The sequence below is a fragment of the Arabidopsis thaliana genome, chromosome 2 (assembly GCF_000001735.4).
Source record: "Arabidopsis thaliana chromosome 2, partial sequence".
Classification (NCBI taxonomy): domain Eukaryota; kingdom Viridiplantae; phylum Streptophyta; class Magnoliopsida; order Brassicales; family Brassicaceae; genus Arabidopsis; species Arabidopsis thaliana.
The window spans coordinates 6,495,050-6,510,253 of record NC_003071.7 but is presented as its reverse complement, the minus strand read 5'-3'; the positions used below and the strand labels follow the sequence as shown (position 1 = coordinate 6,510,253).

General features: G+C 34.6%; 2 protein-coding genes, 3 long non-coding RNA genes and 2 pseudogenes across 13 annotated transcripts; 5 read left to right on the top strand and 2 right to left on the bottom strand.

Annotated features, from left to right (window-relative positions):
* Window positions 1–934: 934 nt before the first annotated feature.
* Window positions 935–2,852, bottom strand: RLP18 (annotated as a pseudogene). 3 transcript variants are annotated; one of them is made up of 3 exons: window positions 2,414–2,852; window positions 2,081–2,283; window positions 935–2,008 (listed from the first exon to the last, which is right to left on the bottom strand). The 3 variants fall into 3 exon arrangements; another variant differs by having other exon boundaries at window positions 935–2,283; another variant differs by having other exon boundaries at window positions 935–2,852.
* AT2G06355 lies at window positions 1,439–1,638 on the top strand. The gene has a single exon (NR_140136.1). It is a non-coding gene; the product is annotated as an other RNA (long non-coding RNA).
* Window positions 2,853–3,844: 992 nt separating the features above from the next.
* On the bottom strand, window positions 3,845–7,180 carry AT2G15030 (annotated as a pseudogene). Of its 5 annotated transcripts, one of them has the most exons (10): window positions 7,041–7,150; window positions 6,685–6,898; window positions 6,441–6,521; window positions 6,269–6,320; window positions 6,112–6,190; window positions 5,971–6,026; window positions 5,204–5,896; window positions 4,535–5,110; window positions 4,361–4,430; window positions 3,857–4,282 (listed from the first exon to the last, which is right to left on the bottom strand). The 5 variants fall into 5 exon arrangements; another variant differs by having other exon boundaries at window positions 6,269–6,521; another variant differs by having other exon boundaries at window positions 5,971–6,521; window positions 6,685–6,714; window positions 6,807–6,898.
* AT2G15029 (uncharacterized protein) lies at window positions 6,083–6,184 on the top strand (the record flags this gene model as incomplete). Its single annotated transcript, NM_001124848.1, has 1 exon — window positions 6,083–6,184. One exon carries the CDS (start codon window positions 6,083–6,085, stop codon window positions 6,182–6,184), a length of 102 nt encoding a protein of 33 aa, NP_001118320.1.
* On the top strand, window positions 6,701–6,940 carry AT2G06345. The gene has a single exon (NR_140135.1). It is a non-coding gene; the product is annotated as an other RNA (long non-coding RNA).
* Window positions 7,181–7,817: 637 nt separating the features above from the next.
* AT2G06315 lies at window positions 7,818–8,091 on the top strand. Its single transcript, NR_140134.1, has 2 exons — window positions 7,818–7,973; window positions 8,013–8,091. It is a non-coding gene; the product is annotated as an other RNA (long non-coding RNA).
* A 458-nt stretch (window positions 8,092–8,549) lies between these two features.
* Window positions 8,550–9,128, top strand: AT2G15025 (Beta-galactosidase related protein; the record flags this gene model as incomplete). Its single annotated transcript, NM_001124847.1, has 1 exon — window positions 8,550–9,128. The coding sequence occupies one exon, from the start codon at window positions 8,550–8,552 to the stop codon at window positions 9,105–9,107; it is 558 nt and encodes a 185-aa protein (NP_001118319.1). The 3' UTR covers window positions 9,108–9,128.
* Window positions 9,129–15,204: the final 6,076 nt, after the last annotated feature.

The window sequence follows — 15,204 nt, the reverse complement described above, 5'->3', positions numbered from 1 at the left end:
TTAACACTACGACCGCCCACGGTTTACCAACCGTTTACCCGTCCGGTCCATGGTGGTCGATAAAGCTTTTGGCTTAATGATCCATCCATGCGGTCCGAACGATATCCTTTTCACACCCAAGGGTCCGTGGATTCATCCACCGGATCATCGTAGGCTAGCCCATGAAATCCTTCTTCCGTCGGCCTTAGGTTTGCTCGCAGGTCCAACATCCGTTTTGTCCATCGGTTCCCACCGTGGACTTTCCCGTTGGTTATCCGTCGAGTCATCCTTTGGTCTTACCGATCTCCGATCGGTTTCACCATGGCTGAGGAGATAGATACATGAAGGCGGCCGCGATATTGATCCTATATGGTGAATCACGTTCCTTACCCATTCTTGGTGCTTTCTCTCTTTACCGGTAAGATTGCATCCATGGGCCACCCTTGGGTTTGTTCGGATGCACTTATCCTTGTGTTTCCTCGAACACTTTTCTCGATCCATCCCATCCGACGATCGGTCTGTCCGACCCGTTCCGTCAGACGATCGGCCTGTCCCATCTGACCCGTCCGACGATCTGTCTGGCTGCCCCGATCCGTCCGACGATCGGTCTGGCCGATCCGATCCGACGATCGGTCTACCAGATCCGATTCGTCTTTAAGACGAACGGTCTACCCTATCCATCCTCTACACTCCATCAAACAGTTGGACCGGGAGGTAGTATGCGCATCAGTTCGGTCGAGTTATACTCGCCGAGCCGCACCCCCTTTCCGACCAACAACTTCAGGATGTGTTGGGACTCTTTTAAGAATGTTTTATGGTGTTTTGGATGTTGTGAGATGATGTGAGATGATTCCAAAGGCCTTGGGCGTCCTCCCTTATATAGGGGGCGAATGGATGCTTCCCGAAGCATCACATCTGTTCCTTGCACCCTTCCGAAAGGTCACATCCGTTCCTTGCACCCTTCCGAAAGGTCACATCCATTCCTTGCATCCTTCCAAAAGGTCACATCCGTTCCTTGCATCTATTGGGCGATGCAACCGTTCGTTGGTACCCGCTCGACCTTACACCTTTTGGCCGAGACACCTCTTCACCCGTGAGCTACCACAGTCCACCAGCTCGAGTGTCAGCTGACCGGACCACCCAGCTGGGTCAGTACCCGATCAGCTCACTGAGCTCAATCGAGCTGTCGGTCAGCTCACCTAGCTGAGCTAGCTAGTCTTCCAGCTGGTTTAGCTCACCTAGCTTAGCTAGCTAGTTCATCCTAGCTTGTCCAGCTCACCTAGCTGGTTCAGCTTGAACTTTCTCGTTCTTCCGACGAAGTATTTTAGTCCGTTTCTTGACCATGGTATAGTTTTCTCCTAAAACAACCTGGCCTCTTTATGAACGCGGGACGCGGTCGTTACAGGATTTGAAACTGAACTCTTGTTTATGGCTGAAATATGATTGCCTGAGAGGTCCAATGTATCTAGTGACTTGAAACTTGATAAGAATGTATTCAAGTCAATTGTAGTTGTTGTGTTCAAATGGGATAAGTGAAGATCCACGAGCAACTTGAGATCCGAGAAGATGCTAAAGTTTATTGAGCCTTGGGTGTTGAAATGAGAAAGGTCAAGTGTGTAAAGGTTGACTAGTTTGGAAATGGATTTGTGGATTGACCCTCTGAAGTTGTTATTGCCAAGGAGTAAGTCTGATAGTGATGAAGATATATTCCCAAACTCAATATTTCCATTGAGTTGGTTATCACTCAAGTCAAAACAACTCAAAGAAGGAATGTTGAGGAGAGATGAAGGGATAGTTCCAGTGAAAGCGTTGGCGTCTGCGTAAAATAACACCAAGTTGGAGAGCGAGCTCATATTAGGAGGAAGCGTGCCTGTGAACTGGTTGCGGGAGAGTGATAAATCTGACAAATTTGTTAGATTTAGTAGTATAAGGAGAAAGTTTCCAGTAAACTCGTTTTCTTCAACAGCTAAGCTAACTAACTGGTTAAAACTACCAAAAAAAGATGGGATTTCACCAACCAGGTTGTTTTGTGAGAGATCGAGATTGGTGAGATGTGAAAGATTTTCAAATGAGGATGGGATTTCACCAGCAAGGTCGTTTTCACAGAGGGTAAGATCGGTGAGATGAGAAAGATTTCCAAGTGAAAATGGGATTTCACCAACAAGGTTGTTAGCACCAAGGAGAAGAAGGGTGAGATGAGAAAGGTTACCAAGTGAAGTTGGGATGTCACCAACGAAATTGTTATCAGTGAGGTCAAGAGATGTGAGATGCAAAAGATTTCCTAGTGAAGATGGGATTTGACCACTGAAATGATTTTCAGAAAGGTCAAGAGTGGTGAGACTAGAAAAGTTTCCAAGTGAAGATAAGATTTGACCACTGAAATGATTATTTGAAAGGTCTAGAAAACGAAGGTTTTGAAGGCTAAAGATATTACTTTTGGAATTGAGCAGGCCATGGAGGCAGCTGGAGCTAAGGTTCAGCTCTATCACATTCCAAACTTGGCATCGCATTTGATACCATCCCAAGAACAACAATCGCTGTTATTCGCCCACGACTCCGTCTTAAGAGGCCCATCAACACACAAGGCTTTTGAATCTCAAACTCGTTCTTGAACTCGAGAATTGCGTCTCTTTGTTCTGGATGACACAAGTTTCTATTAGGAGCTGCTAACACGTCTCCATAATTAGAAGTGAGAAAGAAGGGAAAGAAAAGAGTAATAAGAATGACTGATTGTGTTCCAAGAGTCTTTCATCTTTCTTTTAAGTTTTTTTACCTTTTTGAGTATCAACAATGAAAAAGCAAGAAAGTGGAAATTGTAATGTGATAACATGGTTTCATTCTCATATATATCACATGGGTTGACTGACTAACAAGTCTTTCTACTAACTTGTGGTGATCCAAATACGACTTTTCTCAACGGTCTTTATATACATTAAACGAGACATGGAAGAGATTAATTGATTTTGGTACTGAAAAATCATTTTCAAGTAAATTTCAGTAGCTGCTTCCTTTATTGACTTATCATATGATTTTAGTGGCTGCTTCTTTTCAAAACACACAATTCCTAGTCTCCTACACAAATATCTTAAGGTTTTAAAACCACACACTAACCATCATATGGTTTAACTATCCCAAATCTTTTATTGCTTTGGGTCTACAACGTGACTTTATAGATCCAAAGCAATAAAATCCGTTTTATAGACCCAATAGGTTAAAGTATCTTAAGGTTCTGGTGATTTCATTTGGTTTGATTTCTTTAGGATCTATCATTAAAATCAGCCTCTAGTTTTTGTTTTTTCTTTCATAAAAACTACAAGTCCTGAAAAATGAAGTTATATTACTTCACTATCTCAAAATACATAGCAAAAGATGCAAAATACTAATGTAGATAAAAAAGAAAAAAAAAATCATTTGAACCACCCGCAACCGCCTGCTGTCGCAAACACTGGCGGAAATGAAGTTTTAAAATCTAACGATTGCAAGCGATATCTAGCAATCTGTAACAGTATAAAGAAATTTGTGTGTTTGTTGTTAAATGTTAGCAACCGGCATACGTAGCGTTTACAGGAGGTTGTGGGACAATCGCTTAGCCCTAAATTATCGGATATTAGCACTTAATCTAAACCGGAAAAATGTCCGGGTCATGGGTTAACCGATCGGACCGGACGGTACGGATCGGACCTGAAAACAATGGCCCTAAACTAACTTTGATAAGATGTCTCACATCGACCAAAACTCTACAAAAAAAAAAGAAAAATAATAGTTGGTGCTTAACTTTCCAAAACCCATAAAATTATTATTACGACTAATACCACGCCAAAGTTGGGTAGTTGTGGGTCAAGTAAGAGTTGATTTTCGTGTATAGCTTAAAACTTGGATACCCGAATATACACTAAAATGCTGTAATAACATCATTGTACTGATGCACATAAAATGACAAAAATTAGCTCCAACTTTAGGACATTAGGGTACATTACATCACAAGAGACAAACAAAAATTAGATCAATGAAAAATGTGCTTACTCGTTAGATCGAAGAAGCCTTTCAGATACAACAACGCAAGCGACCCTAATTCACGTACTCTATACATAGGCAGATAAGCTACAAAGAAGACAACGTGCGGTCGAACCATTGAGAAAGATCTGAAATTTTGACTGCTACACCTACACATTTGTTTAGATCAAAGAAAGTCTCTGCATTGGATAGCATAACTGATACATCGTGCCTTAACGCTTCCATACTCCGGTAATAGTTGTTCTCAATCCTTGATCTTATTACCTCAAGAGACAAAGGAACTGGGAACCTGTAGATAATCCATAGAACAAAACCATGTCAAATTCGGCTCCATATCAAAACCTCTTCTAGTCTTGTAGAATATTACCTATTGGTGTAGCTTGAGTTTCCCATGATCTGGTTCAGTTTTTGGAGTCCATAAGAATCCTCAAACGAATCTGTCAAGTTTATATCATATTGTCATGTTCTTGTGATAGTGTTATGTTATTTTCTACTTCTAAACCACCTAAGCAAATTTAAACATAAGCCTAAACACACATACCTGGATTCTTTTTTCTGAAGTCTGTAAGTTTGTTAAGGCTAAGAGCATACTGTTTCATTTCTCATTATCAATATGAGGCTGCTCCCACTTAGTATCAGCATCAAAAAGCTCCCAAGGACTATGAAGATGTGTCTCGGTCGGGCTAGTCTTGTATTTAACTTTGTACCTCTCCCATGGACTATCAAGAAAATGAGTTGATTTGGGTTTCACAGCTAGAATTCCTCCTTCCCACCAACGACCATCTTCTTCGCCTTTGTTTCTCCACCAAACCTTACACTTGTCCCTGCAAGTCCATTTCCTCTGTATCGCTCCTTCATACCGGCTTCTTTTCACAAGAAAATCTGGAAAGGTCACTAAATCAGGTAATGTAAGCTTGAAAGTTTGCTGTACACTTCGGAGTTCGGATCAATGACTTTAAGTATCATTTTGCAGCAGCTATCTCCAGAACTAGGAAGAGTTGCATATTTCAGACTTTTCACTTTACAGATTTCCACAGCCTTCATATTTCTACTCTTTATTAAAGTCCAAGGAGCTACTTCCCCTCAAGGAGCTAAAGTTTAAGTATTCTTGATGTCCCTGAAAGATAAAGAGTAACAGCTACATGTAAGAATACTCATACCAAAGGTTGAACTAAATGAAACAACAAATAAGATCACCACAAACACTTACTTGTCGCAAATTCGCAACTTCATCCTCCTTTTGTAGAATATAACGACAATCCTCTTCATGTATCGATAATGTCAACCAAGATAACTTTTCTTTTAACTGTTGAGGCTTCAATATTTCAAAAGGACCAACGTCATGGGACTTAGCGCCACTACTCTGATCCTGACTACAAGAACTGAGTTCTTGAGTCAGTAGCAACCCTGTTTGGTTTCTTCTTATGCTTCCATGACATAGGAACACACTACCACTTGAGAGAGAATCACTGATGTGAGGATTTGATATCCCAACACAATCATATCTCAGAGATATCTCTGCTCCAACCACACAATCCTTTTGACAGTCTAATGTCAAATCATATTTGATGTCTTCAAAACCATCATTTAATTCATCAGTGCCACCAGGAGCCCTTGAAACCCACATGGAGCTATCTGCTACATCATTCAGGCGACTAGTTACATCCTGAGAACCGTTAGACTCACCGTCATTTAGTTCTAGATATTGTCTTTCACCATTTGTAAACCCATTAAAAACCACCGAGAAAGTGTCAACTGCCATGCCATCAATATCTGTTTTCAATTACAAACAACTATGTGCTACATTAACACCATTACATGTGTTTTTACTGCTTGGAGCTCCCTCAAGCTCATCAAAGTTTCTCTTTTCGCAACGCCTACTCAAAGAAGTCATGATCCTAGCCTGCTAAAGACGTAAAAAAACAGATAAGTAGCATATTTAGCCACAAGATCAAAGCAATATTACAAAATACTCACTTTTGTTTTATCTTTCAACCTCTCGGATCTTCTTCTAAGGCTTGGCAGCATTTTACCTGAAAGACATAAATAAAGATATGGTTTCTACTCCTATGAAAACATATTGAATGTCATGGTTATCTTATCGAAATCGGATGTTACAGGCGAACTCCGTGATCTTGGGATCCAAATGATTGCACTACCATCACTAGAGCATGTAACTATGTTATCATAAGAGAACCTAGACAAATACATATGTTATTGAGTGTCAAAAACATTATAAGGAAACTTTTACGAATAATTGCAGCAGAAAGCACACCAAGAATTCTTAAAATTTGGAACATTTTCGTCCAGATCTTCCAGCACAAGCACTAGAAAGAACCACAGAAAATGACTAAGTTAAGAAAATTAGGATCTCATAAGAAATGTAATTTAAAAATATGAGCAGGTACCAAATATAACATATATGATAAGAAATGTAATTTAACAACATTCTCATGTCCAGCCAGAACATCCATCTCATGATTTAGCTGGTCTAAATCATTCTTATTGGTCTTACTAGCACCCCAAACCTGTAACCAAGGAAGTATCTACTCTAATTAACTGAATCATCATTATATATATAATCTAGTCAAGAAACATTTATCAAGACCGAGTAAACTCTAGCACGATTATCAGAGCTGCTATTGACAAAGATAGATCCATTAGCATTGAATGCACAACAAAAAAAATTACCATTACTAGAAGAACCGCCACGGTTTTCTCCTGGAATATGATTCCGAAGTCAGTCCTATAGCTTCCAATAGATCAAATCGATATATAAATCAACCAGGAATATAAAGCAATCAGCCAATCACCAATAGGACTATGAGGCTTAGGGACTTATATCCGCGGAGCAAGCTGGACACCCCGAGCATCCCATATCAGACATGTGTCATCATCTGACGATCTGCAAAGATTTTATAAAGGGCTCATGGAGCTTACCAGTTGAAATAAACCATCTTTTCCAAACACATAAATAGCATGATATCAACCAATGAATAGAACTGACACAAAACAGCGTATAAGATGCCAAAAAGAACAATTCTTACGAGAGAAGCTGGTACGGGGATCCAGGTCTAGGACTAAATGCAATAGCAATAACAGCTTCAGTATGTCCACGAGGACGGAAACCGGTAAGCCATCTGGCAATCGCCACTACAAAAAAAAAACCAGATGGGTTAAGTCATCAAGGAGGATAATATATTTTAGTTATAATAAAAATATTTTATTATATAATAAAATAAGATTTCCTCAAACTTATGCTCTAAAAAAACTGACAAGTGGCGCTCTATTGATTCGACATGTGTTATCTACATATCAAAAAAATTTCTTTAATTTATTGGTTCTAAATATAAGTATACATAACTATCTCTAAAAGAAAATTGGTACATTTACAAAGTTCATATTGTTTGACCAGAATCAAGACCAATAAGAACTTTTTAGCCAAAAAAAACCACATTAAATTGCATGTCATTATAACAATGAATTCTTTACAATGTAACCGATAATTATGATCATATTAGCTTACATTCAAATTCATAAATGGCATTAAGACCAGTAAAACGTAAATATTCTATTATTACTTAACAACAACATAATTAATATATAATCTCTTAGTAAATAATATAATTTTCTAGAAAATAGTAAAATATACTCTTCGCTAAACATCATATTTCATCAAGTTCCACATAATTTATAAAATTTTGAGTGTATTATTTATGTAAAAAGTTTTGAAGAGGGAAGATATACAACCAACGTTAACTTTGTGTGTAGTGGTTTCTATAAGAAAATATGAGCGAGGTTTCAAACAATATTCGATATAATAAGGTGACTTTGCTCTCTCTATATATATCTCCTTCAATTGCACAATGTCGCTAATGCATGTGTTTTCATTTTTATATCTTTTATCTTGCTAGGCTAAGGCAATATTTGGCTTTTCCAGTGAAGATCATATTGGAAAAATCATTCTCCATGCGGAGCAGGTACCTGAATTCTAAATTGGATTCCATATATTTGCAGGAAGCTCCATCTTTTCCTAGCTCATTTTCACATTTAATTTGTTCTCTGGAATGGACAAGCTTCGTTGCTTGATTCCTTGTGCAATTGACCAGGTCTGCTGTTTTCTTACTTTATATCTTAACCGTGTTTGGTTTCCTAATGTTGTTTGGTATACTTTGATTCAAATTTAGTGAAAAATGGTTCTTCGTGTATCATCATTATGTGTTCTGTGTTTGTATATATAAATAACTGCCAATCTTTACTTTTGGTTTTGTTATTCAGGGAACAATCGTCGCTTTTATCAAGATCAATCGTTGGTAACATATTAGAGGATCATTTAAAAAGAAGCAAGTAGAGAAGCCTAAAGTTTGTGCTAGCTCCACTATATGTTTTTTTGTCAGTTTTGTAAGAGGTTGTGAAAAGGGAAGAGACAACCAAAAGCCAAACTCAATGTCAATCGTTGGTGCTTTTTTTAGAGGTCATTTAAAAAATGCAAGTAGAGAATAAACAAATGCTTATGCTTAGTACAAGTATTCTCCATTTTGGATCATAGAGGCATTATGATTTTCTCTCTACGTGGAGATGATTACCGAAATTTCTTCAATCATTTTTCTCCATTTCCGCTGAATACTGAATCTGAGCATGTGTTACCCAACGATTTTAAGGTTGATATTCATGAAATCAAAGGTTTGAGGAACTATGGAATTATGAGTCCTGCTCCATGGAGCGGTGCTTACCAAAGCTTCCTTAACTCCTTACCTTCAAACCCGCCCAACAACACTTTAACCTCTCTCCTTGTCGATGAGCAAACCCAGCTCGCTCTCGTGCCGGCGAGAACCTCGACTATGGAATCGTTTTCAACGTCACTTAGTCTTTTGACCGTGGCCATTGTTTCGTCTAACGTTCCGTATGTAGATGACTTTTCGACAAACCGTGTTACCACTTGCACCAATTCGCTTTATAGCTTTGGCTTCCAAACTCTCATGGATCCTTTGTCGAACTATCTTTTCTTTCTTTATGTAGCATTTGCTTCAACCTTTGTCTGTTGTTGCTATTTCGCTTTAAGCCTTGTTATCTTTGTATCCTTAACTACTTGTAACCTTGTTTTTATTGGATGAATGAAAACAAGCCGTTTGACCAAAAAAAAAAGTACAAGTATTTCATGTTGTTCATAAATTTTGTTGATTTCTCAATCTAATTGCTAACTTTTTTTTAACTTGGTCAAATTAGTCGTGTCGTCTTGACAAAAAAAATAACTATTTTGTCTAGCCATTTAAAAGTAATTTGGCTCCATTAACAAAAGTTAGCGATTAAAATACAAAATCAATAAAAATTGAGGATTTATAACAATCATAAAATTTCTGCGTTTCTTTAACCATCTTTTAAAGTAATATTTTTGCTGTAAAAATATTGGAAGTCACATATCATTGCTTCATATTGCTGTCCTCAATGAAGGCCGTGTGTATATATCAAATAATCATCACCTTTTCGTGAGAATCTTTAATAGTAGTTTAATTTATCTTTCTTGATAATTTTGATACACACATTTTTTTGTTAGCTCAGTTTTTTGATATGTTTGTTTGATTATGTATACTGTAAAGAAAAAGTACATTTATGAACCGTCCTATCTATAATCCCAAAAAGATAACATGAAAATATAGTTACAAATTGACAAATTGTCTAGTAATACTCAACTATATTCAAATTTTAGAAGACGTATATATGTATATTCATCTATGGCACTTAATAATATATAAACTTTAGAGTATATATATATGTACATTCACCTGATTTACGGATAAGCAATGGTTTATTATCATAACAAGGACTCATATCGCGGGGAAAAATATTATAAATTTATTTATATAATAATTTTTAAAAATAAATCAAACTCAAAATGATGCATATAATAATTTTAGTAGTTATTTAAAAGTATATATAACTAACCGGAAAAAATAACCATAAATATTTTTAAGAAAATTTACGAGAAAAAGACATAACCGAGGAAAGTAACCGCCAATGTTAATGTAGAGTTACGATAAAAAGTAACCATCAGTATTTTAATGGAAAGTTGCGCTAAAAAACACAACCGGAACAAATAATCGTCAAAATATTAACAGAAAGTACGATAAAAAGACACAAAAAAAAGTAACTATTAATATTTAACGAAAAGTTACGATGAAAAGACTCAACCAAAAAAAATAATCGTCATTATTATAACGAAAAGTTACAGTGAAGAGATACAACCGAGGAAAATAACCGTCAATATTTTTACAAAAAGTTGCCAATAAGAAAACACAAACGGAAAAATAACCGGTAATTTTAACGAAAAATTACGATGAAAAACACGAACAAAAAAAATTAACAAACAATCAAAATTTTAATGAAAAATTGTGATAAAAAAAGATTTAAAAAAAGTTATGATAACTAAACCCTAATACTGATGGTGTATAAGGAATCCAAAAAAATATTAAACAAAGACTCGATAAAAATAACAAACAAGTTGATGTCATTCTAGATGTGTAGTTTGGTTGTTTTGTTGTCTCTTGTATGATTTTTGTAATAGCAGATCTTGGTTTTGAATTACAAGCAAGCGAAGGAGTTGTCGGTATCAATTTGAGGTCAAAATGGAGCGAAGATGAAACTCGTGTAGAAGAAGACGAATATTAGACCATTTGAGGCGTGAGAAGAAAAACTCAAAATTAATAATAAGAAAAACTGACGAATGGTGAAATAGTCAAAAGTAATGAGAGAGAAATACTTAAATATGTGAGTATAATTAAAAACGATGCTTTTAATAAATTGAATAAGGGGACACAATTTATTGCGGTTTTTTATCATAATTGATCAATAGTTAGGGCTTTTGCAGTAATGAGCAGATTTGGGCCTAAAAACTATAAAAAGGATAGGATTGGGCTCTAATGATGGGTATTTTTCATCTGATGGATTGACGATTTTGTCCATGTATAATATCTTCTTCCTCCTTGCTTTTCCCAATTCAACTTTCATCCTCAAAAGAAAACTAAATTGCTTATTAAATAAAATCTCTTCTAATTACAAACGCTCGTTAATTTAGAATAGCTAAACCCTAATAATTATGGTAAATAAGGAACCAAAGCAAAAATGAAGCAAAAATTTGATGAAAATAGCAAACATGTTGATGAAATTTTGGATGTGTAGTTTTGTTGTCTCTTGTATGAGTTTTGAAATAGCAGATCTTGATTTTGAATTAGTAGCAAGCAGAGGAGGTGTAGGTAAAGCAGATCAATTTGAGGTCAAGAGTGAGAGAAGATGAAGCTCATGTAGAAGAAGACGAATGTTGGACAATTTTAAACGTGAGAAGGAAAGTCAAAAAATATATAGGAATGAGAAACAAATACCTAAATGTGTGAATACATTTAAAAATGATGCTTTAACAAGGAGATATACTTTATTATTGTTTTCCCATAATTGATTAATAATTGGAGTTTTTATATTATTGGGCATATTTTGGTCCAAAAATTATAAAAAAGCATTTTTGGATTGGGCTTATAAGGATGGGCATTTTTCATCTCATGAATTGACGATTTTGTTATAAGGCTATGTACAATTGTTCAAAAATTCAACACTTGTTTTTCTCTTTTTAACATTAAAAATCAGCTTATCTCTTTTTCACCTAATCATTCAACATTCATTTTAATTTTAACCTTTACAATAGTTTTGTTTAATAAAATTCAACACCTTACCCTACTAATTTTACTTCATACTCTTTTTGTCGTTTTCTAATCTTTACTATTATATGATAATTAATATTATTTATTAATTTAACAAAATTATTATTGAGATTTATTTGACAAAAAAGAAAAACATTGCTAAAAGGATTTATTTGAAGATAATATAAAAATTATAATGTAAAATGAAGTTTTTTTTTTGTGTCCAAATACAACAAAACTAGTATCTAAGACTAGATCCTAAAAAAATGATGAACTTTAGTATAAAAATCTTTAAATAACAAAAATTATTATTATAAAATAATTGAATGTAAATAATTGGGATAGTATAAAAAATTACGAAAATCTGAGTAACCAATAAGAAAATAACACCTATCACCACCCAAAAACACACATCTTCGCTCATCACTTCTTCCAGTTACGGTTCACCATGTGGTAGCATGGGTCCCATTTGTTTTTTATTCAACACAATTTAATCCACATATACTTTTCATATTATTCAACACCTTCACTAAATTTATTAAGCAGTTGAATATTTTTTTAAACAGTCTCATTGTAAATAGTCTAAGGACGTACATTTTTCTTCTGATGAATTGACGATTTTGCCCCTTTTGATATCTTCTTCTTCGCGTTTTCTCAATTCAACTTTCATCCCCAAAAAAAAATAAATTGCTTATCCCATATAATCTCTTCTATAAATGCTCATTAATTCAAGATAACTAAACCTTAAGACTAATGGTATATTATGAACCCAAGTAAAAATTAAATAAAGGCTCCGAATAGAGAAAGCGTATTGGACGGAGCGGATCAAGCGGTTAAAGCGTATCAAGAAGAAAAATACGGATCAAGCAGATCTAGCGGAACAAATATAGATCAAACGGTTAGAACGCTTTATATATATGTTGAATGGTGAAAGCGGATGACATAGTATAGGTAAAATATATATATTTTAAAAAAACGTTAATTTTAAATAATAATATTTTATATGTATAATAGGATTAAAGATCATATATTGGGAACTTATACAAATGATTTTTAAATTTTATATTTATTTAAAACTATAAAAAGCTAGAACTTTAATTAAATGTAATGTAATTTGTTTAGAAAATATTAACATAAATGTAATTAAGTTAATGCTATATTTCTCAATTCAAATATATCGAAAGATAATAACGATCAACAAGTAAAGATTGATACTATTTTTGCTTAAATAAAGATTGAAACCTATTAAAAAGTATCAACAGATTAAATTATTTTCTAACCTATACTATTTCTCAATTCAAGTATTTTCTAACCCTTTCAAGTGATTAAAATAATTTAGAAACAAATAGTATCAACAGATTAAATTATTAGGCCTATCATTTTAATAAAAATAATTAAATTAAAAAAATACAGAAGAAATACTCCATGTCATCCGCGGTTTCTTTGCTGCTTTGTTGAACATGTTATCTTCGTTCATGATTTGGGAATAGTCATTGAGTTGGCTGAACACATTGGCTTGAACCAGATCTGATTGAACCGATTGAATTACTTCGTTCCATGTCAATCGCGGGTTGCTTCCTGCTTTGTTGTAAAAGCTATCTTGGTTCATGATTTGGGAATATCCATTCACTTGGCTGAACTCTTTGGCTTGAATCAGATCTGATTGAACCAGTTAAATTTCTTAGGTCCACGTCAATTGCGGTTTGGTTGCTGCTTTGTTGTACATGCTATCTTGGTTCATGATTTGGGAATAGTTATTGAGTTGGCCGAACTCTTTTGCTTGAACCGGTGGAATAACTTCGGTCCACGTCATTCGCGGTTTAGATGCTGCTTTGTTGAACATGTTATCTTGGTTCATGAGTTAGGAATAGTAATTCACTTGGTGATAATAATTGTTGAAATTTTATTGTACTTAGCAGCAACTGTTTTTTGTTCATGTATTTGAATCACAAGTGGCTCAGTATTTTTTTTTTTTTTTTTAAAACATGTTTTGTAATTTAAGGAAAATGGTGAATTGTAATATAAAGGTAATTTTCCCTTTTAAGTGTACGGAATGTTTTTCCTCTGTCTCTCCATTCCCAGCCAAAGATTTGATAAAAATAACAATATAGTCAGGGGCGGATATACGTTCAAAGGGGTAGACGTGCCCCATATTCATTTTATAACTATTTACTTTATGACCTGTAATTATCAATATCTATTAGCTAATTAGGTAGAGGTGCCCCATGTAATGTTGTGGAAATTGGGTTCAATTCCATCTAGCTGCCATTCTTTTTCATTTTATTATTCTTTTCCTACATATTTTTATTAATTAAGGAAACTTTGGTTAGTTAAATATGACTGGTGCCCTATATAATTTTTTTCTCTAGATCCGCCACTGAATATGGTTATGTAATTTTGAATGTATTGTTTGGTTCTTTTATTGTCTCTTGTCTGGGTTTTGAAATAGCAGATCATGGCTTTGAATTAGCAGCAAGCTGAGGAGATGTCCGTAAAGGTGATCATTAGAGGTCAAGAGGGAGAAAATATGAAGTTCGTGTAAAAGAAGAAGAATATTGGATCATTTTCGGTTTGAGAAGGAAAACCAAAAATTAATTGAAAAATTGAGGAAGTGTAAAATAGTTAACAAGGATTGAAAGAGTAATACTTAAATGTGTAAGTACATTTAAAAGTGACGCTTTTAAAAAAGGGACACACTTTATTGTGGTTTTTCTATAATTGATCTATGATTGAAGCTTTTGCAGAATTAGGCATATTTTGTCCCAAAAATTATATATATATATATATATATATAAAAACATTTTCGGATTAGGCTTATAAGGATGAGCATTTTTCATCTCATAGATTAACGATTTTTCCCTTGTATGATATCTTCTTCTTCTTCTTCTTCTTTCCTCAATCCAACTTCTATCCCCATAAAAACTAAATTGCGTATCCCATAAAATCTCTTCTAATTACAAACGCTCATTAATTAAGAATAAATAAATCCTAAGACTAATGATATATAAGGAATCCAAGCAAAAATTAAACAAAGATTTGATGAAAATAAAAAATATGTTGATGTAATTTTGGATGTATATTTTGGTTGTTTCGTTGTCTCTTATATGGGGTATGAATTAACAGATCTTAATTTTTAATTAGCAGCAAGCAAAGGAGGTGTTGATAAATCTGATCAATTTAAGATCAAGAGTAAGAGAAGATGAAGCTCGTGTAGAAGAAGACGAATATTGAATTATTTTCGGCGTGAGAAGGAAAACCAAAAAGTTAATTGAAAAGTTGAGATGGGGTAAAATAGTCAAAAGGAATGAGAGAGAAATACCTACATGTGTGAGTACATTTTGAAATGACGTTTTTAATAAAGAGAAATACTTTATTGTGGTTTTCCTATAATTGATCCATGATTGTTTTTTTTTTTTGCAGAATTAGGCATACTAGATAATCACCCGCACTAAATCGATTATCCCATATCCTCTAATTACAAACACTCGTTAATTCAGGATAATTAAACCCTAAGATTGATGGT